Here is a 15,294-nt window from a genome sequence, read left to right on the forward strand (position 1 = left end):
TCAATTTAGGAATTATTTAATGACATTTCTTCATTTACAGGAGGGAATGGTATGCATACGGAAGTCAGAGGACAACTCGAGAAGAGTCAGTTCTTGCCCCCTTCCCCCAAGTGGGTTCAGGTCATCCAGGGGTTGGGATTTAGCTCAACAGTAGGCGCTTGCTATGCGCAAGGCCCTGGGTTGGGTCCCCAGCTCCAAAAAAAAAAAAAAAAAAAAAAAGAAAAAAAAAAAAGAAACAACTCATCCTCACCACACACCTCCCCACACACCTCCCCCATCACACCCTCCCCATCACACACCTCCCCATCACAGACCTCCCCCATCACACACCCCTCCCCACTGCATCACACCTCCCCATCACACACTTCCCCCATCACACACCTCCCCCACTGCATCACACCTCCCCCTTACCATGCCCAACACCCACCCCCACATCGATCACCTCCTCCAACACCCCTCCCCCCACCTCCCATCCCCCCCATCCCCAGCACCAGGCCTCTGGTCTTCTCTAGTTCACCAAGTGGCTGATGATGCTACAAGATACAAGCTGTGATCTAGGGTAGGAAATACACCTAAAGGTTCCTTCTTCTTCAGTGACACATACACAGGACTGCTGTGACAAATCTACCTCAGGAAATTAGACCACAGACTTAGGTCACGATAGAGCCTTCCCAAGCTGAATCCCTGAAGAGTGTGCATTATAAATTTTCAGACAAATAAATACATACAAGTGGGAAGTCATCCTGAAGTCCTAAAGTAACACGAAGACAGTGGGAGGAGCCTGCAGGCCCGGAACCAGAGTGTAGAAGTTCCTACTACAGCGCAGGGGCCTCAAAGGGCTCCATCTTCCTCACAGGCCATTTCCTCAATGCTGAACACGTAAGAAATGCCCAGAGGATACGGGCTGGAGAGATGGAAAACGCAAGACGTCCAAAGGATCCAAAGAACAAACCCCAAGTTCCAGAGACGGAAACTAAAGAGAACAACGACTGTCTCAGCCTGTGAGCAACCCAAGAAAGGGACAGGGATTCTGGATATAAAGTACTGTGGGGACAGGACAGACAGGATGAAAGGTGCACCCACAAGGACGGGAAGGGTGAACTGATGAGGAGAGAGGAAGCCCTGGAAGCTGTGAAATAAATAAGCATGGGTGGCATTGGGGTTGCCACTCAGAAGTCCCAAAAGGGCAGGAACAGCCGCAGGTGCCTATAAGCCCTGTGTTCAGGAGGGGGCAGGTCAAGGCCAGTTTGTACAATATAAAGCCTTGTTTCGGAAAACCAAAGCATCACACAGATGCACGCACGCACGCATGCAAAGAAAAACTTGTACAAGAAAGCTCATCCCGGGGGCTGGAGAGATGGCTCAGTGGTTAAGAGCACCCGACTGCTCTTCCAGAGGTTAAGAGTTCAATTCCCAGCAACCACATGGTGGCTCACAACCATCTGTAAAGAGATCTGATGCCCTCTTCTGGTGTATCTGAAGACAGCTACAGTGTACTTATATATAATAAATAAATAAATCTTTAAAAAAAAAAAAAAAAAAAAAAAAAAGCTCATCCCAACTTTACTCATAATACTCAAATACTGAGAACAATTCAAATGTCTAACAAAAGGTAAACGATGAGCGAATTGTAGCACACCATGGCAACACAGAGAATTAACCCAGGGCCAGGTACTTGCACAAGGTTGCAAGCCGGATCATGAGCATCTGAAGAAAGGGAGGCGAGGCAGAAAAGGCTCCAGGTCCCTTTTTTTTTCTTCATGGATTTCTGAAACAACGTAAACTAATATACAATGGCAAATGGCACTTCAGTGGTTGCCTAGGGCCAGGAAGTAGGAGTGGAAGGGACTCCAAGGGGTTAAAGCAATGGATACCGCGTGTGTGTGTGTGTGTGTGTGTGTGTGTGTGTGTGTGTGTGTGTGTGTGTGTGTGTGTGTGTGTGTAACAAAGGTGTACTTACTGATGCAAACTGCACTTTAACACAGGCGATTTTAAAATGCAATCCCAAGGAAAAGTGAGCCCCAGCTCTCTTACTACTTACTTCCTCCCAAACAACACATTAGATGGTGAAGGGCCTCTGGGCCAGCCTAGGGAAGGGCTTGGAATCCAACTGAGGACATCAGGAAGCAAACATCTCTGTCAGCTAAGCCTCTCTTCCAACGACCATTCTCTCTGAATACAACCCTTCTTTTAAGAAACAAAACTCAAAACATCACAAGAATTATCTACAAGAACATCCACTAGCTAATATTGCTAGATGTGGGTGTAGTTTTGGCTTCAGCCGAGCCTTGTCAATCGAGCCTGGGGGCGTGTCTCCTTTTGGGGGGTAGCAAAGAAGACCTTTGTGAAGAAGGAGGGTGTCTGTCAGCTTTAGAAGCAAAGAATGAAGTTAGTAAGTGACGCCGGACATGCAGCTGTCCCCGCACACGGAGCTGGATTTTCCTGGCTGCCAGAGTCCAGCACAGACGCTAACTGTAGAGTGGAGAAGCAGCAGCCAGGTCAGCAAGGTGCCATCAGCAGGGATCCCTAGAGAGCTGGGCGACGCATGTGTCACTTTAATTGAATGTCTACATGCACACGGTGTGCCAGGGACTGCTTTGTTTCACTTCTGCAAACCTTTCCTGGCTAGTGAGGAGTACCAAGGGATCTGGGTAAAGAGGCAGCCTCAGGTCACAAGGCTGGATAGATCCTCCACCACAGGAAAACCATCTCCTTACCATGCTCTACAAAGGGGCTTCATGTCAACCACACAGCCTTCTAACATCAAAGCTCTGTACTCCTCATTTATAATAGGACACATTGCCATTGTTAAAAAAAGAAAAAAGGAAAAAATGAAACCAAAAGCCACAGTGCTAAATAGCAAATACACTTAGAAGGAGCTGAGAGTTCTACATCTTGATCCAAAGGCAGCCAGGAGGCAACTGTATTCCACACCGCTAGGAGAAGGGTCTCAAAGCCCACCCCTTCAGGGACACATTTCCTCCAACAAGGCCACACTTCATAGTGCCACTCCCGGGCCAAGCATACTCAAACCACACCATATTGTGAGCCACCATTGAAAAAAAAAAAAGATTAGTATACCATCGCTGAAGATCCAGTTTCTTTTTCATCAGATTGAGTACTGCAGACAAATCCTCCCCCCTCCTCTTCCTTCTTCACAGTTAAGTTCTATTCATAATCATAAACTTAACTCTGCAAATATGAATCCCAAAGAACTTCAGTGAGAGCAGAAGTTATACATGAGGTATTTATTGCTGGCAGATGCAGTGGGAGCTCTCCTGAGCTACAGAGCCGTCCACTCTCAGCGATGGGCATCTTCTTGCTGGTCTTATTCCTGGATCCAAAACGCCCAGTGGCTTCCACGGTGGCCACACCTTCTTTCACCTTCCCTATGACTGTGTTCGCCATCCAGCTGACTGATCTTGTCAGTGCAAGTAAAAAAACGGGGAACCATTCATGTTTGGTACAGCATGTCTCAGTGACAGACAAGATGCCAGGACCTATAGGCTTCAGAATGACGGTCCCATCCTCAATTGTTTCCCTGTAGATGAATGTGCTGCCAGGGCCATTATGACGTGTGACGTCGCCACCCTGGTACATGAATCCTGGAATGTTCTGGGACAAGAACCATTATATCCTAGTCCTTTCTCTCCAGTGTGGAGGTTTGTGCTGTCTTTGGGACTCTGTCTATGAAGAGCTTGTGGCCCAGTGGCTTGCCATCAGCCATGATATCAAAGAACACGGTTGGGTTAACAATGGCTGCAGCAAGTGTTAACAGGGGACAGTGGTGTCTGTAAGAGAGCTTTTCTTTTTCTTTTCCTTTGAGACAGAATAACCCTGAACTCCCTGTAGAGTGGATCATGATCTCAAACTTCTGATCCTCCTGCTGGTATTACAGGCTTGCACCACCAAGCCAGGCTTATGTGGTGCTATGGATTGAACCCAGGGTTTCCTGCTTGGTAGGGAAGCAAGCACTCTACCTTTCCAAAATCTGCTTAAGAAACCCCAAGGGCCTGAAAGGCAAGGTAGACAGAGCACCCGAATATGTAATATGGGGGTCAGGAGTTCATATCCTTTTCCAAGTGCTCATGGAATGTAGCTCAGAGTCCCTCAAAACACTTCCCCATCTCCATAACACTAGAAAGAGCTCCCATGAAGAAGGCAAGCGCCTCAACCTCCTAGAAGGGCTCTCCACCAACATTTCCTGAGCATGCCTAGTGGGGCAGCACAGGACTGGTGAGGATAAATGATGAATGCTGGCAGGTGCTCTACACAGCACGATACCAGAGAAGAACAGACAGGGAGCTCCAGAGAGGGCTCTAAAAAGTGGCAAAGGGAACATAGATTTTTTTTTTTTTTTTTTTTTTTTTTGGTCTCTGTTTGGAGGCTGCTGTTGACATGGGATGAAACATGTACAAGGGTACGGGCTCTTAGTTCATGCCCTGAGTGCCTCCCAGTGTGTGGCAGGGCTGCAGGTACAGAGCCATCCCTATGAACAGGAGGGGTAGAGACTGGTGCACAGTAACACTTATGAAGCTAAAAAGTCAAAGTCTTAAAGAGGAAGTGTGAAGGACAAGGGAATCATAGAGAGAAAGGCTGTTCCAGAAGGAGCTACAGGGATGGAAGGACAGGGTGCATCCCAAAGACAAGAGAAACCACAGCCAGGAGACCCTGATGCTATCTTCTCTCTCTAAACACTCTTCTCACCCACAGCTGGTTCTCCCTCCCCCTCCCAGCCACGCTGGAATGACCTCGAATGTCTTCTTGCCTCACTCACTTCTCTACCTGAGAGGCTATCCCAGACTTTCCTTACTCAGTCTCCTGCTACACCGGCTCCTTCTTTGATCTAAGCCATACCCCATCACTTCCTAGCCAGAACCTAGGTCCTTTAAATAGTCCTCACTACACAATTCTCTTACTTTGCACATCTGTCCTGTTGCTTTCCTTGTCTGTCTCTCTCAGGATACATAACAAGGCATGTAGCAGCCCTCCAGTAAATACCTCTGAATAAATTAGCTGACAAAACCCTAACAGGTGTGGATGAGAATCCCCGAAAGGAAGCTGTGTCTGCAAAGTCTGACCAGTTAGAGCTGAGGTGCAGGCGAGCAGTTGGAATACCCCAGTTCAGAGCCTAATTATGCCTTTTTCTGGAGTATTGTTAGCCCCCTTAACTGTCATTACTTGGCCACTTCTGTGACTGGCAATAAAAAACCTTTTGGGATGCACCAATTTCTCCTACTGTTGGCTTCCATCAATCCAAAAGCTAAGAATGTCATCAGATAGCAAGCATCTGAGGCATTTACGAGATTCCCCCCACCCCCGCTTACTGAAACCCTTCACTGATGCCCCTGACAACATATTTTTAAGATGTCTTGATTTGTAACTCTTTGTTCTGTTATTATAACTTTCCTATGTTAGAACAGTCTATTCGGGGAGACCAAAAATTTGTTCCCTTGCCATAACCAATCATAGTAGCTCCAGGATAAACCACTTGAGGTGAGAGCTGTTTTACATGACAACGCAGGCTAGCCCACCAATCGGTGCTGGGATGTTTAGCATTTAATCCAACATCCAGGAGGTGATCGATAAGAATACAAGACGATGTCATGGCTACACCCCCATTTAGGAGGTTCCCTTCAGAGCTCCAACTCCCAACCAAGGAAGCGTCTGCGGAGGACTCAGACACCCAACCGTTCTAGGGGCTGGGGAGGCAGTGGTTTCAGTGCATGCACGAGAACACGAACCTGACCCTTAGAACGTGTAACAGGCCTGGCAGAGAGAAAACGACACTTGTGCCTGCCAGTCTGATCATCAGACTATTCTATGAACAATGCACCCCAAAGAAAGGGGAACTTCCCAGGACTCTCACGCTGGAGAAGGAAAGGGTACCAGCCAGAGGGTGAACTGACTCTGGGAGATCCCATTTGATTCTAACACCTTGTCAGACCACCTTACAGGATGACACCCAAGCCCAGACAGGACGGATCCACAGTGGGTGGGGCCTGTCTGCACCATCCTGACCCTGGGTGGGGCTGCACACACAGGCAGAGCTTTGGACCAGGACTCAGAAAAGACAAGATTTGGGAGCTCTGCTGGATCTCCTTGTCCCTCTTCACACGATGGCCACAGTGAGTAGATCATTTTCTGCCTTCCACTTTTAATTGGCTTACTGGTGATGGGTGGGGGCACAGGCTGTGACTCGAAGATGGAAATGCACAGGCAGAAGTGGGGCATGGGTGCTATTCACCTTTAATCCCGGGACACAGGAGGCAGAGGCAGGGGAGTTTGAGGCCAGCCTGGGCTACATAGAGTGTTTCAGGACAGTCAGGGATATGTAGACATCATCTCATATTTTAAAAAAAAGGGGGGGGGGGAATGGTGGCCAGCATTTATAACCGTGGCTAGCGTGATAAAGACAGACACCAAGTGCTTGCAGCCCAGCCAGCCTAGTCTGGAGATTTCCAAGCCAAGTGAGAGAACCTATGTATCTCAAAAGACAAGACACCGAGGAGTAACACTCATGGTTGCTCTACACACATGTGCACGCACACTCACATATGAACACACGCAACTTCATGTCTGGAGCTCCACTGTTAAGAGCACTTAATCGCTCTTACAGACCAGGTTTAATTCTCAGCCACCGCATGGCTGCTCACTCCCTAGTTCCAAGGGATTCAACGCTCCCTTCTGATTCTGTGGACAGCAGCACACACTCAGGGGACCTATGCACACGCAGACAAAACGCTCACACATAAAAATAAAACATTTAAAAAAAAAAAAGGAAAGATAAATAAATAAAAAAAGGAAGCAAACTGGAAGTCTGACCGGGGCTCTTGGAACTGGGGGAAGTGGTTCAGTCACTCTGCTCAGGTAAAACTAACCAGGGTCAGATTTTAACACAGCAGATTTTCCCATCTGCCACCCAGCCCTGATGCTGCCCAAACTCCCACAGAGCCCAGCTGATGAGCCAGACCGGTGAAGACCCTAGCGGACAGACCCTGTTAGCCTGTCAGGGAACAGCAATTAGAGGAAAGGGTTTACCTAGTTGGATATTATCAGTCTTTAACATTTCAAAATTATCCAGTAGCCAGCAGAGCTCTCTCTCCCCCAAACCTAAGCAGCTTTGCAAAAAGAGATGGATTTGTGCCATGAGCACAGGGCTGACCTGTGGGTAATGCTGAACTGAGGGAAATGAGAGGAAGAGTGGCAGGGTGTACTTCCTCACATGGCTAGCTCTTCCTCAGTGCTGCCTAGGCTCCTGGAGTCTAGGGCAGTGTCCTCAATGTCCCTGCGGCTACAACCCTTTAGTACAGTTCCTCACACTGTGCTGACCCCAACCATAAATGTATTTTCATTGCTAATTCGTAACTGTGATTTTGCTGCTCTTATGAATTATAATGTAAATATCTGATATGCAGGATATCTAATATGCGACCCCTATGAAAGGACCTTTCAGCTCCCAAAATGGTCCGGATCATAGGCTGAGAACTGCTAGTCTGGGGTTCTCCCTGGGGAAAACAGGAAAGTTCTCTGCATGAACTCTGTCTCATGACAGTGGATCCTTTACGGCTGACCTCTTAAGTTTGAGGCCAGGATGTTTTACACAGGAAGCTCTAAGTCAACTAGAATTTAAGATTAGAAAAAAAAAATTCTATGCAGAATCAAAATCTTATATAAAATTCTCTCAATTCATACTAGTGGGGAACTAAAAAAGCCTGATTGAATATGTAAGTACTTAATATATATTATTCAGTTACATCTCTAATGTGCTGCGTTTTACCAATGCTTCCTCTAAGGAAGTGTTCTTAGGAGCTTTTTAAAATTGCTTGAGAGAAACTTAAGGCTGCTTCTCAGAGACCCCTTTTCCACACTGAGAAAACAAGTTCTTCTTCTCAGATCTGTAAGAGGAGAATTGAACCGGCTTCTCAGACCAGTAGTAGAAAGCCTGTTAGATTCACAGCAAAACTGGGGAGAGCCACTGTCACCAGAAGAACTGGGGAGAGCCACTGTCACCAGAAGAACTTTAGAAGGCTTGACAGAGGAAACAGAATTCTTAATCTGTTTAATTTTTAAAGGGGTAAGTGGCTTGCGGCCATGAGTTTGGATGCCCACGATCTGCTTATTATAGCAAGATGTAATGCTATGCATCTGTAGCCCAGTGGGCTACAGTGAGATAGTGAGTGAGGGAGTGGACAACAGTGATGCAGTGAAGGAGGCTGAGACACTGAAAGCTCTGGAGGCTCCTGGGCCCAGCACTAACAGGTCATGCTGCCTCAAATAAGGAAGAAGGTAGGGACTGATTCTCAAGTATCCAGGAATGGCATGTGAGCTCTAGCATACACTTATGAAAAAAAAGACAGTAAGGCAGGCAGACAGACAGACACAGACACATGCACACACAAGAATAAAGAAGGTAGGAACAAAACACCAGGTGACGTAGGAAGCCAAGCTGCCCTGCACAGCCGTGGGGATGGGGCGGAGTCTAAAACAAAGTAACACCTGGGACAGAGGCACAGAACCCTTTGAAAGGCAAGATGCTCTTTCAAACTCAAGAGCCCCACTTACCTAGCGCTTGCCTACGCTTCCCCACGTTCCCATTACACTACCTCACACCTGTTCTATTAAAACAAGAGTGACATCGAGTAAAAGTACAGCATTGGGTGCAGTTCAGGCCTTGAACGGGTGGGTGATCCTGGTGCCCTAATCTTTGGAGTGTGAGATCACAGGCTTATTATCACCACACCCAGCTTATCAATGGCCTGCGGGTGGGACTTAGCTGTATATCCTTCAGGGCGGATCAGCGGCTCACCCCGAGGTGACTCTAGTAACAATCCAAACTGTCAATTCCTCAGACTCCAAGGGGCACAGGCCACTGTGAAAACACAGACCAGATTCGGGGACACTGCGGTGAGCTGAGCAGCCATCTTCAACTTTCCCCTAGAAGTTAAGCACTTTAGGGAAAACATACTTCCTAATTAAATGATGGGGGGTGGGGGTCAGATAATGGGTATATCTTTTAATTTTGTTGTCAGTTTTTAAGGCACAGTAATTTACTTTAGCAAATTTAAAGTCTAGGTGTCAAAAATGAATCGTCATGGGCTGGACAGATGGCTCAGCGGTGCACTGAGTTCCACAGGTCCTGAGTTCAATTCCCAGCAACCATGTGGTGGGTCCCAGCCATGAAGCCCTCTTCTGGCATGCAGGTGTACATGCAGCTAGTGCACTTACATAAATAAAAAACGTTTAAAATAATCACAATTTATAGCACAATTATGGGTTTACATGGGGTACGGGGTGCTGAGGATTGAAGCCAGGAGCCAGGACAATTGGTCCGTGGGGTATGGTATCATGTGTTCATGTGTTGGTGTTATACACATGTATGTGAGTGAAGTTTGTGTGCCTTCCTCATTCTATCGACCTTATTCTGCCGAAGATCTGTCTAAACCTAGAGCTTGCCCACTTACCTAGGCTGGTTGTAAATAAGCTCCAGGAGTCCTCTTGTCTTCCCTCCCCAGGAACATACAAGCACATAGCCCCCCAAAATGGATGCTGAGAATCTGAATTCAGATCTGCATAGCAAGCATTTTACCCATTCTGCCCTGTCTCTGGCCCCTCTGGCCCTTGTTTTTGTTGTTGTTGGGTTTTTTTGCTATGTTTTGTTTTGTTTTGTTTTTTTAATGGTTTAACCATAGTCCCTACTGGGGCAGCACTTGAAGGTTAGAGACTTGCCTTACTGTCAACAACTTCTGAGAAAGAAGGGTTAAGAAGGGGAGTAGTCCTTACAGGAACTAAGCTGCTTTGAAAACACCTCTGCTGCTCATGAATAAAATATGGAGTGGAGCCAAAGGAGAGGGGCATCCAAGTCTCACCTTAGAGGTGGCACTACATTTCCGCGCTTCACGGTAAAACTCATAGGGTGCTCAGGTTAGAAATGAGACCAGGGGCCTCCACAGAGATGAGAGGCAGTGGTATTTCCATCTCCAGTCTTGCACAGCTCCTGACAAAACGCCTGTCAGATCCTATCCCATCCCAACTTCCCAACACCTGAGGTTACTGACTTGATGGGGGAAATGCCAGAGCTCCATTAAATACAGTCACTAAATCTCATCTGTCAGGAAGGGGGAGAGAGAGAGAGAAAGAGCTCACTCCTGAGCTGCTCTTTTCATCTCCATCCTTTCTCAAGTTAAAGAAGGCCCTGTCGTCCCCACTCTGTCCCTTAAACTTGAGAAGAGATAGATGCATACGTTACCAACGTTTAAACAAAAATGGACGGCCCAGCAGTTAAAGCACTTGATCTCTTCCAGAGCACCTATGCTGGGTGCTCAGAAACTCCTGTAACTCCACTTCCAGGAGATCTGACACCGTCTTCTGACTCTTCTGGGCACCTACATTCATGCAACACACACTCGAGCGCACACTCAAACATGCACAAGCACACAAACACACATAAATCTTAAAACAAAACCAGCTCGCCTTCAGAAGGACACAGAGCAGTAAGTCTAAATCCTTGGCCTGCCCTCTCCCAGTCCCAGCTCCCGGGGAAGGAATCAGTTGGCAGATTGTTACAGGAAGTGCTGGCTGTGGAAGGCAGATTTTCTGATAGTTTGCTTCAAGGCCGAAACCAAAGAACAGAAGCCAAAAGGGAAAGTGTTCAAAAGATAAAAGATCAGAAATTAGCAGACCACCTGTGAACGACAGAAACCAGAGCAAAGCTAGGCTTCTGCAGTGTTTGCCAGAGAAGAAATTACCATGCACCCTTCCCACCACGTGACTGCACTGTATCCTTTTATAGCAAGATTCCAGGATTCTGCCTGAACTCCCAATGGGGCAAGGGCTTGAGGGATGATTACCAAAGCCATCAAAACCTAGCTGCAGGCAGGTTTGCCTTTAGATTAACTGCACTGGGGGCCTCCCATGCTGGGCTCTGGGGGAGGGGGGGGATGCCTTTGTTTCAGGAATTCTTCCCTTAGGCACGGCTTTACTTTCACTTCAAATTTTGCCAAATCGAATTTCAAAAGAGCTCCCAGGTTCTGCAATAAAAAGACTACAGGAAAATAAACAGGTTCTGCCCCTTCCCTACAAACTCTCTGGCCCCAGGATAGTATCAGATAACTGGCTTTTTTTTTTTTTTTCTCTAGAACAGGGTCTTCTCTTTTTAAACTACAATGGGAACTACTGTGCACCTATCTTTTCAAATGCCTTGCACATACATCCACATTCAGCCTGTCTCTGGGAGGATCTTACTATATGAGTCTAGCAAACGCTATTTAATAATAAAGTACCTGAGCAATTTAATTTAAAAAAATAAAACGTGGCTGAGCGATCCACCGTGGGACCAATTAAGGGGAGTGCGGATGAGTGAAGCGCAGAGGTGCACGCCCAAGTTTAAATAACGCAGAACCAGCACCAGTCGTCCTCTCTGGAGGAAAACTAGGAAAAGGGGTGACTTAGAAGCTGTATTTCAACTGCCAGGCTCAAGTCTTAGTCAACTTTATTCCCTTTCTGATTCACTGATGCAAAAATCAAAACTGTCTTCTGAGAAAGGCTTTGTAAAAGAATTTAAAGTTCCGTTCAATGGATTCTCAATAAAAGTTCTTCAAAACTCCGGTCCTGGGTACTTTGATTCCTCAGTTTCTTCAGTGTGAGACATTAAGATTAGTCCTTTCTCTGGGATGTTTACAACCTACTCCGAGAATGTTAACAGCCCCATTCAACTGACCTTTTAAAATGACCTTCCGCTTTTGTGGGGAATTTTTTTTTTTTTTTGAAAGAAAAGGAAAACATTCTGGAATCCTAAGCTCAACTTCTTTGTGTCCCAGGAATGAAATGCAGGCAGCCCCCATCCGAAAGGCTAACTTCAGCTCCTTCGGCAACAACAAACAGTTGGCTTCAGGGGCCAAGGATTGCTCGCCCGGTGCCCACTCCCCGGTACGACACGAGATGCATTCGGGGTGTCTGCAGACCGAGAACCCCGGTCTCCGGGGAGACGCGGATACCACCTGCAGCGCAGGCCCCGCCCCAGCGCCCGGGTCCCACGCCGCAGACCCTCCCGCGGCCACGGCGGGGAAGAATGACACGCGCAGCTGTGGGCGACCCAGCCGGCACGCTGCCGCCAGCTGCCTCTTTTAGCTCGACATCCGACCCTGCTCCCCGCCGCCCTCCCGCCGCCGCCTGCAGCCCGGCTGCACCCCTCCCCCACCGCGGCGCCCGGGACCCGCGCGCCCCGCATCGTCCCGCACCGCGCCCCGGGCTCACCTCCCTCCTCCGGTCCGCTGTCCAGCTCGGCGTCGGAGGACTCCGGTCCATCCTCGTAGCCCGCCAGCCCCACCAGCTCATCCTCCTCCTCGTCGTCGCCGCCGTCCTCACCCTGCGGCTGCGGCTTGCCCAGCACCTGGCTCATCACGCCCACGCTTGCCTCCGAGGTCCCGCGTGGGCCGAGTGGCCCGCAGCGCCCCGGGGCCGCGCCTGGTGAGCGAGGGGGTGGCACGGAGGCCAGCCCCCTCCCCGCCGCTGCTGCCGGAGGAACCAGCCGGAGCGCGGCAGTTCTCCCCGGGAGCGCGAGGGAGTGACTGCGTGACCCGAGTCACCTGACGCTTGTCACACACACACACACACACACACACACACACACACACACACACACACACACACACACACGCAGCACCTCCGGGCGCGCGCTCGCCGGCTGCAGCCACCGCTTGCTTGGCGGAGCTCCCACCAGGGCCACACAACGTTGTCCCCCCACCACCACCCTAGAGAGAGTGCGGGTGTCCAGACGCGCACCGGCCACCGCCCTCCGGGAGTTCAGCACGCTGTCTCTGCAAGCGTGACCCGGAGGCTGCCCCTTGCCGAGGACCACCCAGACCCTGCCGCCTGGATGCTGCAGGGCTTGTGCAGCGGTCTTCAAGCTTTCTACCCCACCCCGCCCCCGCCCCCGCCCCAGTGGGCTGCCCCGTAACAGTGCGGTACTCAGGCCCCACCCCCCAGCCTGCCGGGGAGTCCCGGAGCTAGGAGAAATGCACAGTGGTGGGGTAGTTTCCATAGCAGCTGCCTGCTAGAAGTGCCTTTTAGTTCAAAGGACTTCCCACCAAGAATACTCCAAACTCTGCCCTACATAGAGCAGAAATCACATGTCCCGTGATTTATATATAAACATACTACGCTAAACGATTCCTTTGCAACCTTCCGGAAAGCCTCAGGTGTATAAAGCACTCCCGGCTTTTTAGGCCCAACTGCTATTGTCTCCTTGGTGTAGTCCCACGTGTTTTAGGCCTTTTGTGGGAGGTGAGGGGCGGCTCTCAGATTGGAATAGAAGCGGTGTGGGATGAGGAGGTGCTTTTCGCCTTTGCCAGCTTCTCGCCACAGGACACAATGTAACCATCCTACCATCCTTTTGGTGGGAGGCAGGGGTAGAGGGGAGGGAAGGGGAAAGGGGAGGGAGGGAGGAGGAGAGGGAGGAGAGAGGGAGAGAGAGAGAGAGAGAGGAGAGAGAGAGAGAGAGAGAGAGAGAGAGAGAGAGAGAGAGAGAGAGAGAGTCACGTGCATGAACTTCCTTCAGTTAAACAGCGGGCCAGCAAGGTGATCCGGACCCTGCAGGTGCCAGCAGCTCAGCAGGTGGTGAGGTGGAGGGGAAAAAAAAGGCAGCTCAGCCAGGACACTGGCAGCCAGGAGCAGGGCTTCCTAGGAGTCCTCGGGAAAATCTGGGTAGGAATAGGGTTACTCAGGACTCATGTCCTGGATCTCTTCTAAATGCTTTCAGCCCGAAAAGCCCTTGCTTCTAGGAGAGGCAGAAGAACTCTGCCTGCATGGTCAAGGTCACATACAAAGATGAGAACTGAAAAAGTCTTTTGAGCGAAGAAACGTTTTTGCAGAGGTACAAGCAGAATTTAGGGAGTAGGGACAAAGATTCTCAGATGGGAAGCTCACACCGCTTCCAAATTTAGTGGGAGGAAATGAAGGGGAACCAGTTCTGAAGCGCAGCCAGGAAACAGGCCTTAGTAGATTCAGACAGGTAGCACCTGCAGCTGGAGCCGCACCCACCCCACCCCACCCCACCCAAACCCCCCTCCCACCAAGCAGATAACAGGAGTACCCTGGCCGCTCTCCTTCTTCCTATCTTAGTGCAGTCTCCTGGAAATGCCTGCCATTGGTCCAACACAACCAGAAACCAGTGGGCAAAGGAAGACAAACCAAGTGGAGAGCAAAGGGTGGGTAGAGAAAGCGGACTCCAGTCACCCTCCCAGTAGGAAGCGCCCTTTTTTGAACCTCATGAGAACACCTTTACCACAGTTAGTAGAAATGTCAGCTGAGCAATGACTCTCGGGTTCTCTCAGAACTCATTTCTCACCGGCGATTTTCCTTTCTGTAGAGAAAAGAGTGAGTGGGCTTTGTGGCTCCGTGGGTAGAGTTATTTGTCTCGCCAGCGCCTTGTCAAAGTCCGTGTGCTGGGCAGCGCAACTTAGTGAGATTGAGGCCAGCTTGAAATCCTTGAATCTGTCTCAGGAAGGAAGCTGCCTGGGGAGGAAAGGGGATGTTTCCCCAGAGTAGCCATAAGGCATTGCAGCTGTCCCAAGGCTAGCTTGCTAGTCTGTGGGGAGGTCTTTGAACTGGCCTATTTCAAGTATCAGAGAGGTCCTTAGGACCTCCACCAGGAGAGGTCCGCCTAGCAACAGCTCAAATTCGGACCTGACTACTGAGCAGGGCCGGCTGGTGAAGCCAGGGTCTCCAGGGAGGACAATTCACAACCCAGCAGCCTCACACACAGATAAGATAAAAATGTGTGGTATTCTCTAACTTCCTTAAGGAGAGAGCTACTGTGTGTGTGTGTGTGTGTGTGTGTGTGTGTGTGTGTGTGTGTGTGTATGCATTTGGATGTGTGTGATTGTTTTCGCCTACATGTATGTCTGTGTACCTCCTGAATGCAGTTTCCACAGACCAGAAGAGAATGTCAGATCCTCTGGAACCAGAGTCGTGGATGAGTCTAAGGCCATGTAACTACTGGAAACTCAGCTTAGGTCCTGTGAGAGAGCAGTCGGTGCTTTTAACCACCAAGCCATCTCTCCAGCACCAAGAAGAGACCCTTCATGGGGAACACCAGCCACAGATCAAGACAACCTGATTTGTCTGAGAATTGGTTCATTCTTTTTTTTTTTTTAAAGATTTATTTATATTTATATAATTTATTTAATAAGTGCACTGTAGCTGTCTTCAGACACACCAGAAGAGGCCATCAGATCTCATTACAGATGGTTGTGAGCCACCGTGAGGTTGCTGGGATTTGAACTCGGGACCTCT

At 49.2% G+C, this 15,294-nt stretch overlaps 1 protein-coding gene across 1 annotated transcript in view; it reads right to left on the reverse strand.

The window, feature by feature from the left end:
- The window catches only part of Rragd (Ras related GTP binding D), a 34,694-nt gene extending 21,806 nt beyond the window's left edge, over positions 1 to 12,888 (reverse strand). The window contains exon 1 of the mRNA XM_032904826.1: positions 12,256 to 12,888. Within this exon, the coding sequence (XP_032760717.1) occupies positions 12,256 to 12,400 (145 nt within the window). The 5' untranslated portion in view covers positions 12,401 to 12,888. The remainder of the gene's footprint in view (positions 1 to 12,255) is intronic.
- Positions 12,889 to 15,294: the final 2,406 nt, after the last annotated feature.

The sequence above is a fragment of the Rattus rattus genome, chromosome 1, assembly GCF_011064425.1.
Source record: "Rattus rattus isolate New Zealand chromosome 1, Rrattus_CSIRO_v1, whole genome shotgun sequence".
Lineage (NCBI taxonomy): Eukaryota > Metazoa > Chordata > Mammalia > Rodentia > Muridae > Rattus > Rattus rattus.